The sequence below is a fragment of the Balaenoptera physalus genome, assembly GCF_965194825.1.
Source record: "Balaenoptera physalus genome assembly, chromosome: 4".
NCBI classification, from domain to species: Eukaryota; Metazoa; Chordata; class Mammalia; order Artiodactyla; family Balaenopteridae; genus Balaenoptera; species Balaenoptera physalus.
This window is the reverse complement of record NC_138891.1, coordinates 145,087,229-145,111,888: the sequence shown is the minus strand read 5'-3', so window position 1 is coordinate 145,111,888 and position 24,660 is coordinate 145,087,229. Positions and strand designations below refer to the sequence as shown.

The 24,660-nt window shown below is 58.2% G+C and overlaps 1 protein-coding gene across 5 annotated transcripts in view; it reads right to left on the bottom strand.

Moving 5' to 3' along the window:
- The window catches only part of TRPM2 (transient receptor potential cation channel subfamily M member 2), a 55,698-nt gene that overhangs the window by 1,006 nt on the left and 30,032 nt on the right, over positions 1-24,660 (bottom strand). For all 5 annotated transcript variants that reach the window (XM_082459864.1, XM_082459868.1, XM_082459865.1 and 2 more), the window contains 22 exons: positions 24,153-24,274; positions 23,586-23,924; positions 21,362-21,499; positions 19,753-19,882; positions 19,419-19,564; positions 18,653-18,765; positions 18,054-18,267; positions 16,505-16,623; positions 15,878-16,010; positions 15,269-15,440; positions 11,014-11,197; positions 9,757-9,938; positions 9,412-9,544; positions 8,700-8,787; positions 7,182-7,269; positions 6,351-6,508; positions 5,669-5,745; positions 5,388-5,489; positions 4,059-4,145; positions 3,466-3,571; positions 1,814-1,915; positions 514-630 (listed from right to left, as the gene is read on the bottom strand). In XM_082459864.1, coding sequence (XP_082315990.1) covers positions 514-630; positions 1,814-1,915; positions 3,466-3,571; positions 4,059-4,145; positions 5,388-5,489; positions 5,669-5,745; positions 6,351-6,508; positions 7,182-7,269; positions 8,700-8,787; positions 9,412-9,544; positions 9,757-9,938; positions 11,014-11,197; positions 15,269-15,440; positions 15,878-16,010; positions 16,505-16,623; positions 18,054-18,267; positions 18,653-18,765; positions 19,419-19,564; positions 19,753-19,882; positions 21,362-21,499; positions 23,586-23,924; positions 24,153-24,274 — 3,050 coding nt within the window. The remainder of the gene's footprint in view (positions 1-513; positions 631-1,813; positions 1,916-3,465; positions 3,572-4,058; positions 4,146-5,387; positions 5,490-5,668; positions 5,746-6,350; positions 6,509-7,181; positions 7,270-8,699; positions 8,788-9,411; positions 9,545-9,756; positions 9,939-11,013; positions 11,198-15,268; positions 15,441-15,877; positions 16,011-16,504; positions 16,624-18,053; positions 18,268-18,652; positions 18,766-19,418; positions 19,565-19,752; positions 19,883-21,361; positions 21,500-23,585; positions 23,925-24,152; positions 24,275-24,660) is intronic.

Sequence of the window (24,660 nt, the reverse complement as noted above, 5' to 3'; positions counted from 1 at the left end):
AATGGCCGCTTGCTTTATCCTTCTGCTGCACAGGCGCGAATCAGAAAATGCCCACAAAGCCTTAAAAACCCTTGAAGGAGGAGAGAGAAGAGGTGCAGCCTTGTTCTGGGGTTTTCTTTCCCGCGGACACAGCCCGGGTTTTGTTCCCTGGGACTTCCTGGTCCCAGTTCTGGATTAGGGGTACGGAGGACTGATCTAAGTACGGGGGACGGCATCCCCACAAAAGTGCTGGAACCAGCCTCCCCTGGGTGCGAGCCTGGAGGCCCCCAGGGTTCCTGGCCAGCCCCGGCTGCGCCCCAGCCTCCTGCTGCTGCCCTCTGGCCTCTCCCGGATGCCCCCTGGGTACCCTCTGGCACAACTCTGACCCCCGCAGCTCCCACTCTCTGGTCCTGGCCAGCTCTGGCCCCAGGCCCCGGAACCCCTCAGACCTCTCCCTATAGGCCCCGAGGCTCTTCGGGCCACTGATGCCCCCGGCCCCCCCATTCCTCAGAGCCTGAGACCCCGGCCACATACAGAGTTCAGCCTCTTCAGCTCCACGTCGCCCTGGTCTGGGAAGTGGACGCTCACGGCCACCGTCTCGATCCAGGCGTTGTCCGTGTTCCTCGGGTCATCCATGTACCCTTTGTACACCTGGGAGGCAGCACAGGTGTGAGCTGGTTCGCCTAACGGAGCCCTGAGCCCCCCGGTCTTCTCCCAGAGGAAGGGGCCCCACGCTTTCTCTGCAGCCGGTCCGGGTCCGGGATGCTCTGAGCCCCGCTGTCCACTGCACCCAAGCCCCACCTGGCTCTCCCCCACCCCGTCCACCTGCCCCCAACACCACCTTCAGCTTGACTGACACATCGTGGGGACCCACAGCCTCACTCGTCTCCCTTCTGGTCTCTGGCCTGGTACCCAGACCTGCCTCGACTGTCCTTGGAAGGATTAAAAGGGGCCAGTGGACCTCAAAACATTACGCAAAGTGAAAGAAGCCAGACACCAAAGGCTGCACGCTGTTCCACCTATAATAAATGTCCAGAACAGGCAAATCCACAGAGACGGGAAGCAGCCTCGTGGGTGCCAGGGGCCGGGGGAGGGGAGGGAGTGACTGCCGATGGGTCTGGGCTTCCTTTCGGGGTGATGGGATGTTCTGGAACTAGACAGAGGTGGTGACCACGCCACGCTGTCTGTGTACTAAATGCCACTGAACTGCTCACTTCAAAATGGTTCCTTTTATGTTGTTTGGATTTTACCTCAACAAATGAAAGAAGTTTCTTTTTACAAAGCAGAGAAACGAGAGATGGCAGTGCTCCCTGTGGGGCTGCAGGGGACAAGCCGTGTGAAACTGCTTGGTTTGTAGGTCAAAACCGTAAATATCAGCCATTGCCTATTTCATCCTGAGACTCCACAGAGACAGAACCAGCAACGACTCAGATGCCCACTTGGAGGACTGTTTAAATAAATCATGGCACAAAATATTATGTGGTCGTGAAAAAGAGTGAGGTGGATTTGGAAATGTGGACCTAAAAATATGGCCTTTGCAAATTAACTGAAAAGCGAGTTACATCTTTGTGCCCAGCTGTGCTCAGGGCAAGAGGGAGTGTGGGCCGGACACCAGGCGTGCCCCGGCCCCAGGCCAGCAGAGGCTGTGGCCCCCCACTTGATCTCGGGAGGGGCAAACCCAGACAGAGAGAGAAGGTGAGGGGCCCAGAGCCGCGGCCACGTGGGTCCCTCCAGGAGGCTCCCCAGCTCCATGCAGCCCGCCCTGCAGCTGTCACGACCCGCACCTCGGGGCCCCAGACGCACAGGTGCGAGGCAAGCAGAAAGGTCACCTCACCTCCATGCCGTGCGTCAGCAGGCTCTCAAAGGAAGGCCAGAACTCTCTCCGGAGGACCTGCTTCAGCTTCCGGGGCAGCGTCTCTCCTGGTTCCCGGGAGCCCTGAGCGGAGAGGGAGGAAGGGGCGGGTCAGCGCGGCTGTCTGGGGACCTGCTTCCTCTGGCCACCTGCCCGGCGTGGGCCGCGGGCCAGCCCCTGGAGCCACAGGCGGACAAGTGTCTGGCAGCGGCTGCCTCAGGGCTGGAGTGACATTGCCCAGAGCCCAGAGTCCAGGTCAGCCCGCGGGGCAGGAGGGTGGCACAGCCTGTGAGGCGCGCAGGGCACTGTAGGGGAGCCAGCCCCCCGACCGCCGCCACCCTGACCACCAGCCGGGCTGTGTCCTGTCTGTGTGCACCCCTGTCCCCGTCTCCAGCCTCTGCTCTGGCACACCGGGCTCCCGGCCACTCCCGACGCCCCGGACATGGGCCTGCACCCGCACTCCCCTCCCCATCCGTCTAGGGGACCCCCTCAGTCCACATCACGTCCATCCACGTAGGCCCTGGAGACGCCCTAGCCCCTCGCTGGCTGCGGTGGCAGGGACCATCATATGCCCCTCAGTACCTCTCTCGGGGACACAGGGACACAGCTCAGAAGATGCCCGTCGGCAGGAGAGACCAAAGTGCCAGAGAGGGAGGCTGAATGGTGCCGGAGAACCCGCGGGAGGAGAGGGCCGGGCCTGGGCTCAGAGCCGGGCTCCCTCAGCTAGAGGGCACAGGGGCTATGGCTGCAAGAACGAGAGCCGCCCAGGGCCCTGGAATCCTGGTTGGGGTCTCAAGACCCTCAGTGGCACCACTGCCCCTCACACACCCATTAACTTGCTGTCACAGCAGAGCAGCTGCTGGGCCACCGGGTGGGTGGTGGGGAAACCCGACGGCCTCTTGCTGAGCTGGGCGAATCACGGACTCCCGGGTACAGGCTCAGAGGAGGGGACCCCGGACAGAGCTGCACCCAGAGACCGGCCGGGGGCCTGGTGGGCGACACGGTCCTCCTGCCAGGGTCAGCCTACTCCAACCCCAGAGCAGTGACAGGGTCGTGGGGGGCAGAGGGCAGATTGACGGGTCAGGATCTGAGTGGTTGGGCCCACTTGGACAGGACAGGCCCAGGGCCTTCCACACCCCAGTTCTGTCACCACAAGGCCTCTGGGGTGCACGCCGGCCTTCGGTCCTGCAAGGAGCTGCCGCCCTTGAGCTGAGGGCCTGTGCACCCCCGTCCCCTGCCCCAGGCTCAGCTCGGGCCCCAGGGCTAGGGGCAGGTGCGTGCCTGAGACACCCACCTGGGAGCCGCGTCTGACCCCAACCCCTGAGCTCTGCAGGGAGACCCAGTCTAGCCTCCGAGGCAGCCCCAGCCCTGAGCCTGGTGCCCCCTGGGATGCAGTAGGTGCTCAATTAGTGCTTACACTCCGAAGAGCACCTGAACCCGTTTTCACAACCGCAAAACAAGGTACTAGGAGGGAGAATTCCCTCTAAAAGGCAGGGACCGGCCTTTGTCATTCAGGACCAAGGACAGTCTGAGCTGTCCAGGGCAGCGACCACAGGGGGTGGTGTTCCTTTGGTGGGTGGAAGGGACAAAGGCACGCAGGGCCCCGGGACCTGGGACGGCAGGCGCGGGCTCACCCCGGGCAGCACCCAGTGCTCTGAGAGGGAGCGCTTCACCACCAGCACCTCCAGCATCTTCTTTATGCCCTTCCTGCAGATGGCGCCGTCCTGGTTCCGCCTCCAGCTGCAGGAGGGATGGTCTGATGTCAGCCCCTCCCCCGCTGCGGGGGAGGCCAAGGCACCGCCCCCCACTCCTGAGCACCTGCTTCAGAGGCACAGAGATGGTAACCATCGCTCCCATAACTGCTGGTCTGACTAGAATGGGTAGGCCTTTTGGGAGAATATTTTTCTATCAAAAGCCTTAAAGAAGCACGTGCCCTGGACCCAGCCCTTCCACCTCTGTGACTCTTTGGAAATGACGGGTAGACTGATATGGATTTTCATTTTGTCTGCGTAGTGAGCCCTGGCCCTGGCTTTGTCCCCCGCCACAAGGGGCCTCTGAGGGAGGGGGACCCACAGGAAGTGAGGGCAGCCTGGGGGCAGGAAGGGCCTGGGCTTTCCTGGGGGCACAGACGCTCCTGCCCTGTGTTTTGGGGCGCGCCCGCGCTCATCCAGGCCACTACGGGGTGGGGCGCGTGGCGCACGCTGTGTGCTCATCCGGGGCTACTCACCGGGTGACCACGGGCTGCAGCGTGTGGTTGGGGCCAAAGCAGCTGAGGTCCCCGCGCCCGCGCAGCCCTGTGCGGCCCATGGGGTTCCTGCGCGGACAGGGGTCTGCTCAGCCTGCCGCCTGCAGCCGGAGAGCCAGGCCGGGGCAGCAGGCGGGGCCTCTGATGGGGCGTGTGCCGGTTCCGCCCACAACTGCCCCGGCCCAGGATGGACGGGAGCAGGGAGGAGGCCACCCTATGAAGCCCCGGAGCCGACCCCCGACGCCCACGGGCCCCTTGACTGACTGGCCGACTCCGCATCACCCGCTGGGGCTGTCCACCCCGAATCCTGTCCCTGGGGGACTCCAAGGCTTCAGGTCACCTTGGCGTGAGTTGGAAAGGAAAGGGGTCTCCTTGGGAGCAGAAGCCCAGCCCCACCGCAGACACCCCCAGAGAGCGCCTGAGCGACCATCGTGCTGCATCTGAGGGCCTCGGCCGTCCTGTGACCTGGCACCCGACGGTCCCCCCCCACCCCGCCCCGCCCCGCCTGACACTCCGTCCTGCTCTCGTCCTGAACACCACGTCCCCCTAGGCCCCTCCCCTGTCCAGAGCTGGAGCCGCTCCTGGTCACGTCTGTTCTCCTGCCCCACCACCTCCTTCCACAGCCTCTGCTCCCTGTTCCAGAACCTTCCCCAGAGGCCCAGCACACACCTCCCCCCCCAGGTCCCCTCAACGACCGCCTGCTCCATGGGGTCCCCACGTCCTGGCCATCTGTGGTCCCTCCGCAGATGCTGACTGACTTTCCTCGGCCTCCACCCTGTGGTGCTGCTTCCCCAGCAAACCCCATCAGAGGAGGCCCTCTGACCTCCAAACCCCAGGCTGGCACACAGTAGGCGTCCACTAAGTGCCTGCTGGGCCTGACGCCACGGGTCACCTGACATCTTTATGTTGATTCTTCACCTGTACAGTGGGGCTCAGTGCCCGTCCCTACAGAGAGCAGACCTGGAAACACCTCCGTCCCCTACACGTAACCCCAGGGGCACTTTAACAGCTCCCCCTCTTCATTCTCACGATCAGTGCAGCTGGCAGCCGGGCGGTCCACGTTTTACCCCATTTCCACACCACAGGAACGGAAGCCGTAAAGGTTACATCGGGGGACGAGGGTGCAGCACCCAGGCCAGCGGGGCCAGCCCACGGCCCCCACCTCCCCACGAAGGAAACGCCTTATGTGGATGTTTCTTTTCTTCTGTATTTTGTTTGTTTTATCAGAAAAATGCCTACTTTGCCGGAGAGGAGACCTGACCCCAGAAGGAAACCCCCAGAGGCCGCGGAGGAGGGCCAGGCTGCACTCACAGAGGGAGCCCATCCTGCACGGCGTAGACCCCGTGGAAGCTGCGCCGGTCCAGGCGTCCATCCACCGCGTTGTAGCTGATCCTGGACAGAGGCTCCAGTGCGCTGGGAGCGAGAGGAGAGGTCGCGTCCCCAACAAAGACGGCGGGATGCAGAGCGGCTGCGGTGAGCCCTCAGGGGGTCCACCACGAGGGCCCCTCCCCGGCCGCCGCCCTCCCAGCATGCATGGCCCCAGCCCCCAGGGAGGACGGGCCACCAGTCCAGGCAGGAAGCAGGGCACTCACTCCCCCACAGGGTCCACCAGGTCTTTGTTCTTCCTGTCGGCCGTGTAGAAGGGCGGGTTGTAGATAAGGAACTCCGTCTGCACGACACGGGGCTCCCCTCAGTCGGTCACCACCCCAGGTCAGCTGGCGCCCAGGACGGCTGACCTCAGAGCCCAAGACCCTGGGACGGCCCAAAGGGCCCGGGAGCCCGAGCTCAGCAGACCTGAGGACGCACACACACGGACCAGCCCCCAGGATGGGGGATGGGGGGCTAGGCTGGGCTCTAGAGGGGAGAAGGGGTCCCACTGGCGGAGACTGGGGAAGAGTAACAGCCTGGAATGTTCCAAGGAAAACCAGAGAGAAGACCGGGGGGGGGCACCCCCATGCCTCAACCATCTCTCCCTCTCTCTCTCTCCACCTCCGGCCTCCCCGGCACTCAGAAACAGGGCGGGGACCGTTCACTGGGGACAGGGGTCGGACAAGCAGGGCAGTCGGCTGTGTGTGGATGGAGGCCCACCAGCGTCCTGGCTCAAACCCCAGCTCCACCCCCTCTGGCCACGTGGACCGCGTGCCTCCGTTTTCTCATCTGTTGTCATGTCCCTGTGAGGCCGCAGAGGGCTTATCCACCCCGGGGGGCTGGACTGCTTCCCCCCAGGACACCGGGCCCCTGCAGCCTGGTGGACGCGGCAGGACAGGCACTCACCTCCCAGGGCACCTTCTCGTTGGGCACCGGGAAACGCTGGACGGGGCAGTTGGGGTAGAGGAGGTGCCGGGCATCCACGTGGTAGGCGTCGCCCGGGTCCTCCACCTTCAGCCCACCGTCCAGCTCAGGGTCCCGCCCCACCGAGGCCTTCTGGGGTGCTGGGAATGGGAACAGCCCCACGGAGCTGTGGGCAAAGCTGGGCCCGGACTCGGGTGCCAGGCGCGCAGGACAGGGCCACCCTCTATGGTCCTTTCCCACAAACTTCTGGGCTGCCTCTACTTCCCCAAGCCCGGATTGAATGCCAGCCCCAAAGAGGGTACCCTCCCCAGGGCCCCCAGCACGTGGCCCAGGAGGACAGAGACCTGGGGTGAGGCAACCACCACCTTGGACAGCCCCCAGGAGAGCTCTCAGTAATCAGCCGGACGCACAGGCCCTTACAGAAGCTTGTCCCGCTGAGGAGGGCACACTGCTCCTCCGGGGCCAGCAACACCCCAGGAGGGTTACTCATGCCCATTTCCTGGCCGACTGCAAATTTAGGAACAAAGACTTGCTTTCTGTCACCCAGTCGACGTGCCTGGGTCTCGGGTATCTGCTGGAGCTGCCCCCACTTTGTAGCTTGATGCACAGGAAGGGGATGGGGCTGGGGGCCAGGCGACCTCTGGAAGTCCCCAGCTGGTCAAGCAGGGGACTTGGCCACACTCTGCACGTGCATCTGTGGGGTGCGCCATGCTCCCTGAGGCACTGGGCCTGCTGCATCTCCTCCCCACGGACCCCCGGACGCAAAAGAGCACAGGTGGTAGAGACCAGCTGCTGGTACAGCCACCCACTCACCCAGGGTGGGGACGCCCTCCTCCGAGCCAAAGCCGCTGTCCCTCAGGGCCTTCACGATCCAGTGCAGCGCTCTGGACGTCTGGGCCACCTGGAAGGCACGTCCCAAACAAGATTTGGTCAACACCTGCCCCCACACGGAATGCCTAGCTCCCACCCACCCTGTTACCCTGTGTCACAAGGCACAGGCCCTGGGGCCAGAGCACTCAGAGTGAGGAGGGGAACCCAGGGCAGGCCCACGGGGTTGGGGGGCACAGGGTCAGGGCACAGCAGGAGGGGCACGGAGGGGCAGGGACCTGGCCTCTGCCTGGTCCACCCCTCCTCGTCCTGGAGTCCCAAGGCCTCCCTGACCGAAGCCCCTGCATCCACCTCCTTCACTGTGCCTATTGAACTACATTGTGACAATGAACCTTTATGTCTGTGCCTCCCCCTGAATGGGAATCCTCAAGGATGAGATAATGCCAGTCACCCTGACATTCTCAAGGCCAGCTCTGGACAGGCACGGAGGAGGCACACAGGAAACATGGGATGGATGGATGGATGGATGGATAGATGATGAATGGACAGACAGATGGATAGAGGGATGGATGGATGGACAGATAAATGGATAGATGGATGCATGAATGACTGGAAGGATGGATGGATGGATGAATGGAGGGATGGATGAATAGATGGATGGACGGATGGACGGATGGATGGATGGATGGATGGATGGATGGATGGGCAGATGGAGGAATGGAAGAATGGATGGATGGACGGATGGATGGATAGATGGATGGATGGATGGGCAGATGGATGGATGGAAGAATGGATGGACGGATGGATGGATGGATGAACTAATACACATTACTGTCCCTCAGCATCACTCAGGCACCTGAGCCCAGCTGGCCTATGAGACAATGACTCTTGGACGTGAGGCCACTCAGGGCTGCCCAGCTGATGGGGGTGCTGTCAGTGGACACTGAGGGGGGAGGGGCTCTCCTGTCGCCTACTGGCCACCGCTCTCTCATCTGGAGCTGCTTTGAGACATCCACATGCTGCTTTCCGATGTTGCCCCTCAGTCCAGTTGTCCACACGGACATCCATACGCATCCTTGCTGGCCCCATGGCCTCCCTCCCTCCCAGCATAGCTGGCAGCCTGAGAAAGCAGCCAAGGGCTGTTAGTAATTTCCACGGCCCCCTCCCAGGTTCCAGGTGCAGAGTCTGGAGACAGCGGCTGTCTCAGAGGATAGCTCCAAGGAGGCCAGGGGAAGGTCAAGAGTTTGTTCCCTCAGACCAGCCCCCGATGTGGCCGTCACACCGTGCGCTGTGGCAGAGCTCAGGCAGGGGAGCGTTTGGTGGAGTTCTCTGCAGGACGGAGAAGGTGCCCCTGCCAGCTGGGAGCAACGGCCCCGATGTCACCGCCCCCTTCTCCTGGTTGGCTTCCCAGTATGCTCACTCTCAAAGCCACCACACCACAGAGCGACCTTCCACGTCCATCGGAACTGTGCCCAGAAACAGAGGTCCCAGCCCGGAACCCACCTGCTCCTCTAGGGAGGCCAGTCTCTGCTCCATGGAGCCCGACTGCTTCAGATGTGCCATTTCCAGCAGGTCCACCATGGTGTCCACCCTGCAAGAGGACACAGCTGAGCCCCGCAGGCCAGCCGGGGGCGGGATGTGAAGGAAGCCTGGTGCCTCTTTGCAGGTGGGTGGCCTATCAGATCCAGCAGCCCAGGGTCTGTTGGCCTTAATTTCACACATCTTCCTCTTAATTTGAAAGTATTTATACCATACGTTTCCGTATAGAATGAGCACCGCCTAGTGGCCCAAGGGGAAGATCTCTTAGCCAACGGATGCCCCCGGCTCACAGGGCTGCCCAACAGCCCCGGGGTTTGGGGGGGGCATGGCTGGGCGAGAGGTGCAGGTGTGCAGACGCGCACACGCCCGGCTCCTCCCCTCGATTTGCCACGAGTTCCACAGCCGAGTCACAATGGGGGAAGCTACCGCTGGGGACTTTGGAAGGAGGAGGACGCAGCCCCGTTGTCTGGGGAATGTTGGTTTGGTTTCTGTCTTCTTTTGCTACAACATAGGAATTGCACCCAACGCGGCCTCTGTTTTTATACGAAAAATACTTCCAAACGCTCTCGTCCTTTGCGTTTGGGGTTTCTGAGCTGCCTTCCCCCCGGTGCCGTGTGTGCTGTGTGGCAAGAGCACACGTTTCAGGAACCCCGAGGGGACCGCCCTGGTCCCGTACTTGTCGCTGACGTCCTGGATCTTCTGCTCCGGCCTCTGCTTCTGCTGGATCTGCTGGTCCTGAAGGTAGTTCTCCTTCAGGTAGATCTCCCAGGACAGGAGGGCCGCCTCCTCGTTCTTCTCTAGCTTGTTCTCTGTCGGGGGAGGGGAGCCTCTGACCCACTCGGGGGCCCGCAGGGAGGGGCCGAGACCCTGACACCCGCCCCCAGTGGGCTGGTGGGAAGTCGGTGGCCTGAGCGGTCTGCACGCCCACCGAGCTTCCGGAACTCTCCAAGGAGCTGCTGCCCCCACCCCACCCCGTCTGCGCCCCAGACGCAGCTCTGGGATGAGGGAGACGGCAGCTTACTGAGCTGCTTGTGCCGCTTGGTGGGGACCTTCAGGATGACCCTCTTGATGAAGAGATGCAGGTGGTTGAGGAGGATGAAGGGGGGCGGCGCAGGGGGCCTGCCCTGGTACTCCTCGATCAGGTCGTGGCGCTGGAACTTCCAGATCTGGTCCGTGCGCTCCTGGACCTGCTGGAACGTGTAGCTGCAGGGGGCAGAGAGCACTGGTTACAGGGGAACACGGGCCACCCAAACACGGTTACAAACACACGCGTGTCACTGCCCGGCGTGTCTGCCGTGACGGCCCATAAAGAGCACACACACCACCCAGGGGGCCACTCCAGACGCAGGAAAAGGCAGCTGAACTGCCGGCCTCAGAATTCTGAGCTTCCTGGGAGCCAAGGGGAGAAGGAAGAAAGAAGACCTAGATTTTAGGTTCTACAGACCTCGTTAGAGGGTAAAACAGAGCTGCGTGTGTTGGGAGATGCACAGTGTCCTGCACTGGACTCTAACAGGGGCTCGTCCCTTGAATCTGACACACAGAAGGGACGGTGTCTTCAACAGGCCGACACGTTTATTCTCTGCAATGTGTGTGTCTCGTGGATGGACTTCAACTGACCCGAATCCTTGCCAGAGAGAGGCCCTCGGAGGGAGGGAGGGAGGCCAGGCAGGGCCAAGATGCAGCCCCTGCCCGCCAGCCTTCTGGCCTCTCTGTCTCTATCACAGCCCAGCACAGGTCAGGGTCTCTCACTGTTCAGAACACGTGGTAAATCAGAAAGTGGCAATCTCATCACGCTAGCTGATGAAAGGGAAGAGAAACGGTGCCCAAACCAGGAATTAAGGAATTTTCACCAGGGTCACCACGGGTGTCAGGGGCCCTTCTGCGGAGGCCGGGAGGGGCACTGAGGGCCTGGCGATGCCCTGAGCCATGGAGAGTAAATATAGGTCATCCTGCATCGTCGGATGTTCAATAAGTGTGACACGCACCTCCACATCTAGAGCCGGCCTCAGCCAGGTCGCTGCCCCGCACCCGCTCCCTCCAGGGTGGGAGGGGCGAGACTTCCGTGTTCCCCAGCCTGCAGCCTCCGGGCACACGGCCCGTGCACTGGTCCCGCAGCAGCAGTGCCTGGGACGGGCTCAGCGGTGACCAGAGAGCGTGGCCGCGCACGGTCAACCTGGGCTGAGCCAGGTCCCGGGTGCCGGGCTCCGCCCCGTCCGCACCCCATGGGGATGGCGGGAGGGCCAGGGGTGTGCGCCCGGCCAGGCCGCAGGGCGCTTACTTGAACATGGCGATGAGGAGGTTGAGCAGCAGGATGTTGGTGAAGAGCAGGTAGAGGCAGAGCAGGATGACCGTCAGCCACTCGGGGAAGGCGGGCTCCCGCCGCGTCGCGTCGATCTCGGGGCACTTGGGCTTGTAGGGGTCGGTGCCATTGGGGCTGCAATGGTCCAGGTTGAAGTTCACGCCTGCATCGGGAGTGAGGGGGCAGGTGAACCAAGAAAGCCAAGTGGAAGCACAAGGGTCCTCGGGCGATGAGCCCGCAGACCTGGACACCCACACATCTGGGTGACCACAGCTGTCAGCTCAGGCGCGAGGGCAGCCCGAAGAGGGGCACCCATCTACCCCCAAGCATCCTCGCGGGCAGGAAGTGCGGCTGCCAAGGGAAGCCAGACCTGTACTCCAGGCGGGCACGTGCCCTGCCCAGATCCAGCCATCCATCCCACCAGGGCGCTTTCTGGGCCCCAGGCGGGGGCAGCACCAGGAGGGGCTGTGTCATCATAAGGCACAGGTCCCAACCCTGGGGAGAAAAACGCGGTGGGAAAGGATTCAAGGAGAAAATTAACAACTATCAAAAAGAGAAGGGAGACACGAGAAAGGAAAAAAGCTACAGAGGCAGCATTCCTATATGTGGAACAAGCGATTACAAAACAAAATATAGCCACACAATTGCAGAAAAGTAAAGGATAATACTTATCCTTTATCCTTTATTATAATATTTGTAATATAATATTACAAAACATAAATATATATTCCATTTGTGCATTTAAAAATCTCTGAGAAAATATACTAAGTTAATAGTGGTTAACTTTGGGAGGTAGGATTATGAACATTCCTCTTTATACTTAACTTGAATTTAAAATTTTTTTAGCAATGAGTATGCACTGTTCTGTAATCAAATATATTTTTGAAAGTGCTACTAATTTTCTAAGATAGAAACTCATTATAATAGCTAGAAATACCTATATTTTTAAAAAAAAGAGATCAAATCAATAAAATAACCTTCCATTTTAGTAAAGTAAACCCAGAGCAAGCAGAAGGAAGGGAATAATAAACAGTAGAATGCAAATAAATGAAATAGAGAATTCAAAAACAATAAAGAAAATCAACAAAACCAAAATCTGGTTCTTGGAAAAGATTAACAGAATTACAACCTTTTAGCTAGACTGATCCAGAAAAAAAAGAAAGACTCAAATGACTAAATCATAGCTGAAAGAGAGGACATTGCAACCAACCTTACAAAAACAGAAAAAACTATAAGGAAATACTACAAAAAAATTGTATGCTAGCAAATTAGATAACTTATAAAAAATGGAAAAATTCCTAGAAAGACAAAAACTACCAAAAGTGACTGAAAAAGAAGTAGAAAACACAAATAGACCTATAACAAGTAAAGATATTGAATTTGTAGTTTTAAGACTTCACACAAAGAAAAGTCCAGGCCTAGATGGCTTCTCTGGTGAATTCTACCAAATATTTAAAGAATAATTAAGACCAATCCTTCATAAGCTTTTCCAAAATATAAAAGAGGAGGGACTACTTTCTAAGTGATTCTATGAGGCCAGTATTACTCTCATACCAAAACCAGATAAAAACATTACAAGAAAGGAAAACTACAGACCAACACCCTTTAAGAAGATAGATGCAAAAATCCTCAACAAAATGCTAGCAAACTCAATCCTGCAACATATAAAAAGATTTATACACCATGACTAAGTGAAATATATCCCAGGAATGCAAAGTTCTTTTAACATCTGAAGATCAATTAATATAATACACCATATTAATAATATAAAGAAAATAAACCATATGAACATTCCAATTGATGCAGGAAAAGCATCTGACAAACCTAACACCCTTTCATAATACAAACACTCAAGAAACTAGGAATAGAGGGGAACTTCGTCAACCTGATGAAGGATATTTACAAAAAACCCATAGCTCACAGAGTACTTAGTAGTGAAAGACTGAAAGCTTTCCCCTAAGATCAGGGACAAGATAAAGACATTTGTTCTTGATACGTTTCAACACTGTACCAGAGGATCTAACCAGGATAATTAGGCAGGAAAAAGAAATAAAAGACATCCAGATTGGAAAGGAGCAAGTAAAAGTATCTCTATTTGCAGATGACATGATCATAGCAAATCTCCAAAAAATGCACTTAAAAACTATTAGAACTAATAAAGAAGTTCAGCAAGGCTTCAGGATACAAGTTCAATATACAAAATATAGTGCATTTCTATACACAAGCAGTAAACAATCCAATTAATAAAACAATTCTACTTACAACAGCATGAAAAAGAATAAAACACTTAGGAATAAATTTAACAAAAGAAGTGCAACTTATACACTGAAAAATAAAAAATATTATGGAAAGAAATGAAAGATCTAAATAAGTGGAAGACATCACATGTTTACAGTCAAAATCCTAGATGCTCTTTTTGGAAAAATTGATAAGATGACCCCAAAATTCATGTGGACCCAAGGACCCAGAGGCCAAAACAATCTTGAAAAAAAGAACAAAGTTGAAAGACTCACGCTTCCTGATTTTAAAGCTTACTACAAAGCTATACTAGCCAGGACTGTGGTATCCGCACAAGGATAGACACATAGATCAATGGAATAGAACTGAGAGCTTAGAGATAAACGCTTTCATTCATGGTCAATTGATTTTTGACAAGGGTGCCAAGACAATTCAATGGGGAAAGAATAGTCTTTTCAACAAAGGGTGCTGGAACAACTGAATGCTTTCTGTAAAAGAATGACTCTTATATTGTATACAAAATTAATCTAAATAGATCAAAGGCCAAAAGTAGGTGCTAAAGCTATAAAACTTGTAGAATAACACCATAGGCATAAGTCTTCCTGACCTTGGCTTGGGCAGTGTGTTATTAGATATGACACCAAAAGCACAAATGATCAAAGAGATTGACAAGGTGAGCTTCAATAAAACTGAAAACTTTTGTGCTTCAAAGGACAACATAAAGAAAGTGAAAAGACAACCCACAGAATGGCGAATACACTTGCACATCATAAATATGATAAGGGACTGGTAACCATATGTAAGGAATTCTTACAACTCGATGAAAAGACCGATACCCACTTGAAAAATGGGCAAAGGATAGAAACAGATATTTTTCCAAAGAAGATGGCTCAGTAATCACATGAGGAGATGCTCGACATCATTGGCCATCAGGGAAGTGCAAATCAAACCACAGTGAGATACACTTCCCGCCCAGTAGGGTGGCTAGAATCAAAAAAGACAGATAATAACAAGTGTTGGCGAGAATGTGGAGAGATTGGAACCTCATACATTGCTGGTGCAGCTGCTGTGGGAAACAGTTGGGCAGCTTCTCAAAAAGTTAAACATAGAATTACCATGTGACCCAGCCATTCCACTCCCAGGTATACATCCAAAAGAAATGACAACGTGTCCACACAAAAATTTATAGAAAACATAGTCACATTAGGCATAAGAGCCAAAACGTGGAAACAACTCAAATGTTCACCAGCTTATGGATGGATAAACAGAACATGGCAAATCCATCCAATGGAGTATTATTTGGCAACAGAAAGGAATTAAATGCGATACAGGCTACTATACAGATGACTCTTGAAAACACTATGCTAAGTAGAAGAAGCAAGACACAAAAGACTCTGTATTACATGATCCACTTTATACGAAATGTCCAGAAAAGGCAAATTCTATAGAGACAGAAAGTCGATTAGAGGTCACCTACGGCTGAGGGGAAGGGGGAAGGGGAGTGACTACTAATGGGCATGGGGTGTCTCTTTGGGGTGATGCAAATGTTCCAAAATTAGATTCTGTAAATATACTAAAAGCCACTGCAGCGGACACTTCATACAGGTGAGCTTTATGGTAATGTGAATTAAATCTCAATGAAGCTGTTCAAGAGAACAAACTCAGTACACAGAGAGTGTTCTCTGTGTCCAGAGAAGGACGACTTATTTCTGACTGCAGTGGGAGGAACAGAAGGAATAGGGCAGCATTTAATGCCGGGGGGTGGGGGTCAGCTGATGCCCCAGGGCCCCATCTCCCCGAAGCTGCGAGGTACAGCTCAGGCTCCGCCAGCTGACGCCCTCCCTTCTCAGCTGGACCCAGCGTGCACCTGTCTCTTTCGGCCACAGGCACTGCAGGAGCCACGGCCCCCGGGCCCTCCCTCCCCCACTTCTGTGAGCTGGCAGGACCCCCGCTGGGCTGGCACCTCCTTTCCCATGGCTGTCAGGGCCCATCGTACCATCGATGTAGGCCGGGATCTGCCCGAAGATGGTGAGATACGAGTGGTAGACGACCCCCCGGAAGATCCACTCCACCCGCCTCTCATTGTGGATGAGGATGGCCTGCTTGGCCACCCCGAAGGACACGACCCACACGGCCAACAGGAAGAGGAAAAAGAAGACATCCTTCATCTGCGGGGACAGGGAGACAGCAGGCTGCAGCCCCACACCCTCACTGCCCACAGGTGGGCTCCTGTGTGCCCTGCAGCGGAGGGGGACTCCATCGACGCCCATGGCATGGACGCCTAGAGCCAGGAGCTCCGGGGGAACAGCCCTGGGGCTGCCCCAACACCCCAAAGGTGCGCTGGGCACCCCCTGAAGTGCAGGAAGGGTCCAATGTGACCATGACCCAGGAGGGGAGTGATAGGAGCTGTAACCAGGGTCAGGAATGAGCTGTGGAGATCAGGCAAGGCTGCCTGGAGGAGGCGACATACAGGCAAAGACCCGAGACGGGCGTGCCCGGGGGTGGGAGCCCAAGGGGCAAGGCAGGGACTGGGGATCTTACAGGGTGTGCTGAAGCCCTGGGGCGCCTCACTTGCAACTGGCATCGGGGCCCCTCATCCCCTTACCATCCGCTTCACGATGATGATCTTGGGCCCCAGCGTCTTGCTGATGGTGAAAATGTGCATCAGCCGCAAGCAGAACAGGATGAAGTCCAGGGAGAGGATGACACGCCCGGGGTACAGCAGCGAGGGGACGAGCCTGGCTGGGCAAAGCAGGGCCTCAGCTGGCCGCCCCGAGGGCCTGGCCCCAGCCTCCTGCTCACCTGCCCCAGTCCAGGGGCAACCCCGGGACCCCAGAGTACTAAAGCTGGGTGTGAGCTCAGGGGCAGAGCCTCTAGGAGGCTCCAGAAGCCCAGCCACGGGCAGAGAAGCCAGGCCGCATGGGCGTCCCGGGAACCAGAAGGCTGGGCCGGGCAGTCTCGCCTGGTGGAGAAAGCGGGTCACGGCAGGGCAGATACGCGCAGCCCTGACGGGCAGTGGAGAGGTCAGAGCCCCAGGCTGGGATGCAGGCGCGTGCACACGGCATCTACCCGCCGTGACAGAGCCCCGAGTCTCAGCCCTGGTTCCCTCACTGTCCCTGGGCGGGGGGAGGGCACCCTCGGGGAAGATGTGTCCAGAGAGGAGCTGAGCCCCGTGGGGCGGCTGCCTCAGGTGGGACGGGTGGGGCGGGCGCCACACAGGGAGGCAGCCCACCGGCAGGTCAGCCCTGCGATGAAGAGCAGGATGGCGCAGATGTCCAGCTTATTCCAGAAGTCGCTGAAGTACCGCAGCGCCATCTTCATCAGCCCACACTCGTCCGGGTCGTAGAAGAGCTGGCAGGGGACACAGTGGGCCCAGGGCGTTATCCCTCTCAACCAGCAAACCACGGCTTCCTGGGGAGGGGCCGCGGGCAGGACACGTGGCCTCCGCTGGCCCCAGCCTCAAGCGAAGGTGTCAGGGCCCAGCTCCCCGCCCCCTGCAGCGGCCCCCAGAGGAGGGAGAGACGGTGGAGGGACCGCGGCCCCGCTTGCCCTGCCCCGCGGGAGCCCCCACCCCGGACCCCAGCAGCTGGGTGCGCCGGGCAGGCGGCCCCACGGGAGCACGCAGGTCCCCTCCCTGGCACCGCTGGGCAGACTCCGGGAGAAGGGCCTGCCCTCTGTCCTGGGGCTGCCCGCAGTGAGGCCGGGGCTCGGGGACCGGGGGCTTCTGCTGCAGGAGGCCGTGCGGGACGAGGCGAGGCCGGCAGAGCCAGCGCGGCCCCAGGCCTGGCCGCCCACCCTGCACCTCCTTCCTGGGGATGCTGACGGTGCCCTAGGATCCCCCGCAGGCGGAGGTGTTGACGCATGTGAGCTAAGCTGGCTTTATCTTGGGGCTCTTGGCTGCCAAGTTCAGAGAGCAGGGGTGAGTCTGAGCGGGCGTCTCTCAGCGGGCCGGCCCCTCCCCACACCAGCTGAGGGTCACGTCCACCGGCCGCCTCCAGGTACTGGCAGGTGGGGACAGTGTGGGAACGGGGTGGGGGTGGGACAAGCCGTGAGGATCAGCCTTTCCCCCTGCCCTGGGCCCCCGAGGAGGCCTCCGAGCCCGGAAGGGGTCTTTGTTCACCAGGTCGGCTCACAGCGGGACTCAGGATGGGGCCTGGACTGCGCAGGGCCAGCTTGACCTCCAGAGGGGCTGGACACGGAGGTGGGCCACCCCCAGTACCCGACCGACCCCCAGGAAACACCCTGCCCACCGAGGGAAGGGGGCAACAGGAGCTCTGTGTCCAGAATCCTTGGCCGGACGCTGCCGTGCACCTCGACCCTCAGCCGATGTTAAGCTGTGGCCTCCTGTGCGGTCATTCACCCGTAACCGCCAGCTGCCGGCTCAGGGCGCTGGGGTTGCTTCTGGAGAATTATCAAACCCAAGAGTGGTCTCGGGACCCGACACTTTGCAGTGCCCTTCACAGCGGAGCCAGGGTCTCACACGCCCCCAAGGTCCAGGAGGCCACGGGTGAGGGCATCCCGTTCGGGGTGATCAGAGAGGGTTTCAAGCAAAAAGCAGAGCCTGGGGAGGGGAGGTCAGGGGGAGGAGGAGCAAGGGCCGGTGTGGCTGGGGGGCCGCAGGCCACCCTTTCCGAGGGGCCTTGCGCGGTTCTCAGCGGTCCCGTGAGTCTCGCCGGGGACGGCGCTGGGCCAAGGGCCACCGTGAGAAAGTGACCGAGCCCAGGGAGCGGCCCGGGGGCGGGAGGGTCAGTGGGTGGGGCTGGGGCCGGGCAAGGCCCCACCTGCCGCAGCTCCTCGCACACCAGGGAGAAGAGCCAGAGGTAGATGAGGCACTCGCAGCCCGAGGGCCTGGGCTGGAAGTCCACCATGAGCACGTAGGCGAAGAGGCAGAGGAAGGCGAAGTAGGACAGGATGTTCAGGTGGAAGACGACCACGGGCGCGCTGAAGAAGGCGCGGATGCGGGGCAGGCCCCCCTCGGCCTGCAGCCGCCTGTCCCTGGGGGCAGACGCGGGGTGGGGGGACCGCGGCCGTGAGGCGCCTGACAGCCCGCCCAGGTCACACCGCAGAGCAGGGGGGCCCAGGACCCGCGTGCGGCTGCTGCCCCTGCGTGCATGGCTTCAGCGGGGGCTCAGCCAGACGGCCCCACGGAGGGGTCCCCAAAGGGCCCTCGGGTTCCTTTCCGGCTGTAACAAAATACTCAGGCCACGGTGGATGGTGCGGGCAGGGTGGCGCTCGGCCCCAGCGGGTACTGGGGGACAGCAGGTCTCGGCCCGGGGGGCCCCTCCCCCAAGCATGAGTCCCCTCCGCCCTGGGATCAGTGGCAGTGGTGAGGACCCCCAGGCCCCCAGCCCCCGGCCCCCGCCCACAGCCAGGCCAGCACCTGAAGGAGACGAGGCCCGTGTAGAGCAGCGGGAAGGCCAGCGTGCACAGGGCCAGCTGCCAGAGCCCGTTGTCCACGCAGAGCTGGCCCCACCACACCTTGGTCAGGAAGGCCTGCGGACACAGGGGCCGGTGTCAGGGCGACGGGCGTCCCCCACCCCCGACCCCGTGCTCCCTGAGGCCCCCAGGAGGACTGACTCTGCACACTGCGACGGCAGCTCAGCACAGGGCCTGTCACCTCCCGGCCGAGGAAGAGGCTCCCTGTGGGCAGGGCAGGGCCAGCTCTCCCAGACAGAAGGGGCGGAGAGCAGGGCTCAAGCCCAGGACTTCTGTCCCCCCGTCTCTCACCAGCTGGCCCCTCTGAGCTCTCTCTGGGGGTGGGGGGCTGTGGACAGGACCCCCTCCCCGCCACGTCCCTGGGATCCAGCACGGCCGGCACACGACAGTGCTGTGGACGTGGTGACAGCAGGAGGCTGTGCTCCAAGGAAGCGCCAGGGTTCCGAGGGACACCCACTGTGTGCCACGCGCGCCATGTCACCAAGGAAACGCCAGGGCATCCTGCACTCGGTGCTCCAAGAGGATGCCCTGCCCCCTCCACGTATCCCTCGTGAGGCCCCAGGTAGAGGGGGTGGGCGTCCGAGTCCTGTCCCTGGGACCTCCTGGGGGCCTGCTGGGGGCTCCCACACAGGGACCTCCTGTGCTGTCTGTGTGAGTGGGAGGCCGCGTCTGCCCCTGCAGCAGCGCGGCAGGTGTTTCTGGAAGGTCACCTGGATGCCCCCGTGAGACACGAACTTCATGTCCTTGGCCTCCAGGGCCAGCTGCAAGCAGGTGGTCTTGCCCCAGGCCTCCGACACACGGACAAGCAGCTTCTGAGCTCTCTCCTCATCTTTCCGGTAGCACTCGGTGAAGACCCCTGGATGGGAGGAAGGTCACGTCACAGCAGCCGTGTCCCCAGCAGTGACAGCCGAGGACAGTGTCGGAGCATGGCCTCTCCAGATGACACAGCCTGAACAGGGATGGCGCTGAGACTCGGGGCGAGGACCGCAGGGTGACCCAGGAGGAGCCGAGCCCAGGTCCAAGGCCGCGGCCCCAGGAACTCACCGATGGCTCTCTGTTCATACTCGTCCGCGAGCACCAGCATCTCCTCCAAGCTGTCCGTGTCCTCCTCCTCCTTGGACAGCTCCTTCAGGATCTTGCTGCAGGCCAAGGCCGCAGCGATGCAGTCCTGGCTCTGGGCACCAGGGGAAGCCACCGTGAGGACCTGGATGGTCCAGCCCTGGGAACCCCCGACACACCGCCCAGGGTGATGAGAGCAGAGGCCCCGAGACAGCAGAGGCCCCAGGACAGCACAGGCTGTGGAGCAAGTACTTGTGGATCCTTCCATAAAAACCACTGGGCTCACCCAGATCACAGGTAAGCCCTGCTGGTGGCCAGTTTCCTGCACGGGCCGGTGGAAGTGGTCTGCTTACCAGGCAGCCCACTTGCCTCCCCAGAACATGGGCTGGACACTGGTGCTAGCACAGCCCTGCCAGCACGAGGCCCACAGCTCCCCGGGGATCTGGCCAACCTCATGCATGAAGCACCCTGAAGGTGAGAGGCGGGGACCAGGCCCTCACACGTCCCTGTCCAAACCCAGGGTGCCCTGCCTTGGTGGCACTGCCAGTCCCAGGCACCAGAGTGGGGGCCAAGAAAATCTCATGGAGGGTCTCAAAGCTCAGCCCAGAGGCGCTGGGTCTGAGGGCAGTGCCAGCCCAGGCGAGGGGTTGGTGTCAGAGCCTGGAAATCCGAGTTTGGCTTTTCTCTCCCCTGAGCCCCAAGGGGCACACCTGAGGCCACAGTCGGGCCCGGCTCTGTTGCCGACCCCCTCCCCAAGCACCTTGCACAAGGGCAAACCTCCCAGAACTACGGAGAAGGGGGGGGCCACCAGAGCCTCTGCTGGGACCCTGGGGGGAGCGGGCTCTTGAGAGCAGCCTGGAAATGCCAGCACGTAAAAGTGGGGCCTCTCTGAGAAAAAATTACAGAACTTTACTTTCCCGTTACGAGGAGAGTCAGCTTGAACTAAAGGAAAACCACTCAGGAAGACTTGGGCCTGCAGTGCCTTGTTTCTCAGGGAGCTCCCCAGCAAGTCCCCTGCAACGGGTGATGAAGCCGCACGCAGGCCCAGGGACTAGGAGCCGACAGGCTAGCTGGCAGGTGTTCCCAGACGGCCCACCAACAGCTCAGGGCAGCGGCACCTAGGAAGCGCCCATCTTAGTAACAGATTGTGTCTGAGATCCCCCAACCATCAATGGAAAGAGAGGCCGCCCCTCCAGGGATGGAATTTGCCTGCAGGGTCTACTGACCGGGGTGGGGCAGGGTGGGGGGCACAGCACGTGCGCTGACCACCAGAAAGTGTGGGCCACAGAGGGTGGCCTGGCCTGCTTGGTGTGTGTGCCAGGTGGGCCTTGGCCCAGACAGACCACAGGAGGAGATTGTGTGGCACTCCTTTCTAAAAATTCTCTTCTTGCCTAGGGCCTAGGGCCAAGCTCTCTGTACTCCAACCCTGGACACCCTGAGTTCCTTCTGGTGTTGTGGACACCCACTGCCCTCTCTGCATGGCCCTGTGCTATTCACCCACCCCTTGCGGTTGGTTCTCTGGCCAGAAGCCCCAGCTAGAGCCCTGTCACTGGTCCACCCATAGCCATGCACGCCAGGAAGCGGGTCTGGGTACCTGAGCCCAGATGATTTCTGCCAGCTCCCGGCGGTTCTGGACGATGGCCCAAATGAGAAGATCACGGACAGGGTCCACGGTGAAGGCAACGTGACCTGACGAACGCTTGTACAGGGACCGGAGACTGACCCCCTGCACCTGGTGAGCAGCGGACAGTTAGAGCCCTCGCCTAGGGCCCCACGAACATCAGAACCCCGGGGCCCATTGAGGGTCCTGAGCTCAGCCCCACCGTCCCTGGAGGATGAGCCCTGCAAACTGCATTTCCAACAACCCCCAAATCTTTCTCATGCACACTGAGGTTTTTAAAGCACCACTCTGGAGACGTGAAGACACACCCAAAAAGTGCAATACCCAGTTACCTCCCACACCAATATTTGTAGACCCCTGTTGCCAGCCAGGCACCCCAATGTTTCCTACTCTTATCTGCTGGCATCAAAGCCTTTTTCTATGAAGTAAGATTCTAACACAGAGTCTGTTAATAGATTCATGCTGTGAGCTCCTCAAGGGAACCTACACCATGTCTCCTGCAGAGAAGGTCAGCAAGAAACACCAGACAGACAAAGCCATGTGTGAGTGGGAAGGCCCTGACCCCAGACACACTCAACCTACAGTGATATGAGAACCCAGGCTTCCTGGCCCATCAGTAAATAAACACATCCTCAGACAGTCTGGAAACAATTCCCAGAAGCAAAGAACACATTTCCCACATCACACACAAAATTGCACTTTCTTTAAGTGATTTTAGAAATCACCTGAAGACTCATCTTTATAAAAAAAGAAAAATTAGTTCATCTTCTTAAATTACAGACATGGGTCTGCGTGAGCTTCCACTTGAGCACATTCCAACTGGACATCTTAAACACAGTGGAATCAAGAGAAGCAGAACTGTAAATATATAAAACCAAGCCACAACCACATCATTCTCAGGGGTCAGGAATAGCTCACACAGGACAATGGACAGATTTGCAAACCTGAAGGAAGTGGATAATTTTCTAGCAGGAAAAAAACAAAATCAAATATGATCTTAGAACAGGCAGAAAACCTAAACATCGGGACCATCAGGAAAGAAAATGAGAAAGTTATCAGTTACTACCCAAAAAGGCACCGGGTCCTGACGGACTCCTAGGGGAGTCTGCCAAGCTTGTAAGAAGCAGTGAACTCCAGCCGCATAAACTGTTCCAGGGCAGAGAAAGAAGAAAGGCTTCCCAATGTTTTTACAAAGCTAACATAAAATTGATACCAGAACCTGACAAATATAACCCCCCCGAAATAAAACTACTATTAAAGACTTAAACATTCTGATGCAAAATCCTAAAACTATTGGGAATCCAACACCATATTAAATACATGTTACCCTGCAATCGAGTTGAGATTCAAAACAGGAATAAAAAAATAATAACGACCTATAATTCACCAAATTCATAGGTCAAAGAAGAGCAGTTCAACTCCTCAAAAGGCATCTGACAAACATCGGCACTGAGGCTTTATTTGTAAAAACTTAATAAGTCGGAAGAAGAGGCTCCCTCACATAAATACACACACAAACGCCAGCGTCGTCCTTAATGTTGAGAGGCTGCGGGATTCCCATCAGATAAGGATGCAGACTAGAAAAGCCCCTGTCCTATTGTTGCAACACACATGCATCTCACCCAGATACGAGTGGAGCTGCTGACCTGGCTACACAGACACCGATTACACCTGTGAGCAGGGCTCGGGGTACAGGGCACAGGGGAGAGCATTTTCCCCACATAACTTTTTGTACCGTTGGAGGTTTTCAGAAAGGGAGAGTTATGGACTGAACTGTGTCCCCCAGATTTCATATGTTGAAGCCCCATCCCCTAATGTGACTGTATTTGGAGATGGGCTTTCAAGCATGTGATCAAGGTTAAATGAGGTCATGAGAGTGGGGTGCTGATCCAACAGGACCGGTGTTCCTTGGAGAAGAGGAAGTGATACCAGACACACTGAGGACAGGCTGTGTGAGGACAGGGTAAGAAGATGGTTGGTCCCCTGCAGGCCAGGAGGAGAGACCTCACCAGAAGCCCACCTGCCGACACATTGACCTTGACTCCAGGCTCCAGAGCGAGGAGAGAAAGACACCTGTTGTGTAAGCCGCCCCATCTGTGTTACGGCAGCCCAAGCTGACTTTCCCAATGAAAATAAAAGCGCGTGTTTCAATGCTCCGAGGACGCAGCAGTGCGCGTGGCACACAGCCAGCACTCACGTTGAGCTTGATGTTGGGCACCGGGAGCAGGAGGCGCGGGCGGTCGCTGGAGCGGGGCCGGGGGTACAGCGGCTGCGTGGAGTCCCCCAGGAGCTCCCGCAGCACCTGGGCCACGTGGTGCATCTGCACGCGGGGGGCCGGGCGCTCGGGCTCCTCGGCCAGCACCTTGTGCAGCTTGTAGTGGAACAGGCAGGTGGGCTCCAGGTTCTCGTACAGGTAGAGCAGGGTGTCCCACGTGACGAACTCCTTCAGCCGCACCCCATTCTCCAGGAAGAGCTTCACGAACTCGGGCTTGTTGGCGATGAGGGCGGCCGTCATCATGGGGTACAGCTCTGAGGGCTGAGAGGGGGACGTGGGGGGCCGTGCATTTGGTCATCGGCCCGCATAACCCTTATCTCAGTGCCCCCGAGACGGGGGTGCCAGCGTCTCCCGTTTCGGGAGGAGGAGACGTGCCAGCCGCCCTCACTGAGGGCAGAGCTGGGGTCTGGACGAGGCCACCTCAGGGCCTGCCCTTGTTCCGAGGCCCAGCAAGCCCCTCCCCAGGGCCCCCCGCCCCCACAGCCTCACCTTCCACTGACGCTCGTCCGTGAAGATCTCGCTCCGGGCAATGTCCACGCGGTTCCACGCCACTGCTAACTTCAGCTGGTGGTCCCAGTTCTCATGGCCAAAGTGGTCGTGGCTCCGAGAGGCTGCAGGTAAAGGCACACGCATCAGGGGCTTTGATCTGGGCCTCAAAGCCACTTCCCATCTAACAAAGTCAGAGAGGGAGGGGTGTGTCACCAACCCGTCTCCATCATTTTAATTGAATAGATAAGATGCTCAGTCACAAAATCACCGCCACCCCCCACCCTTCCCCTGAATGCACCTTTATAAAATCGCTTTTCCTTTCAGTGGTAGAATCAGAGAATCTCTGTGTTTCTGTCACCACTTCCACTCACCCCAGCCCTCCACTCTGTCCCCAGCTCCTGGTCAAGCCCCCACCCTAAGTTTAAACTAGACACGGGTCTCTGAAAGGCAGGCATTTCAGATTCATACTCAAAAGTTGGACCACAAAGGCCATCACATTTCCTTCCTT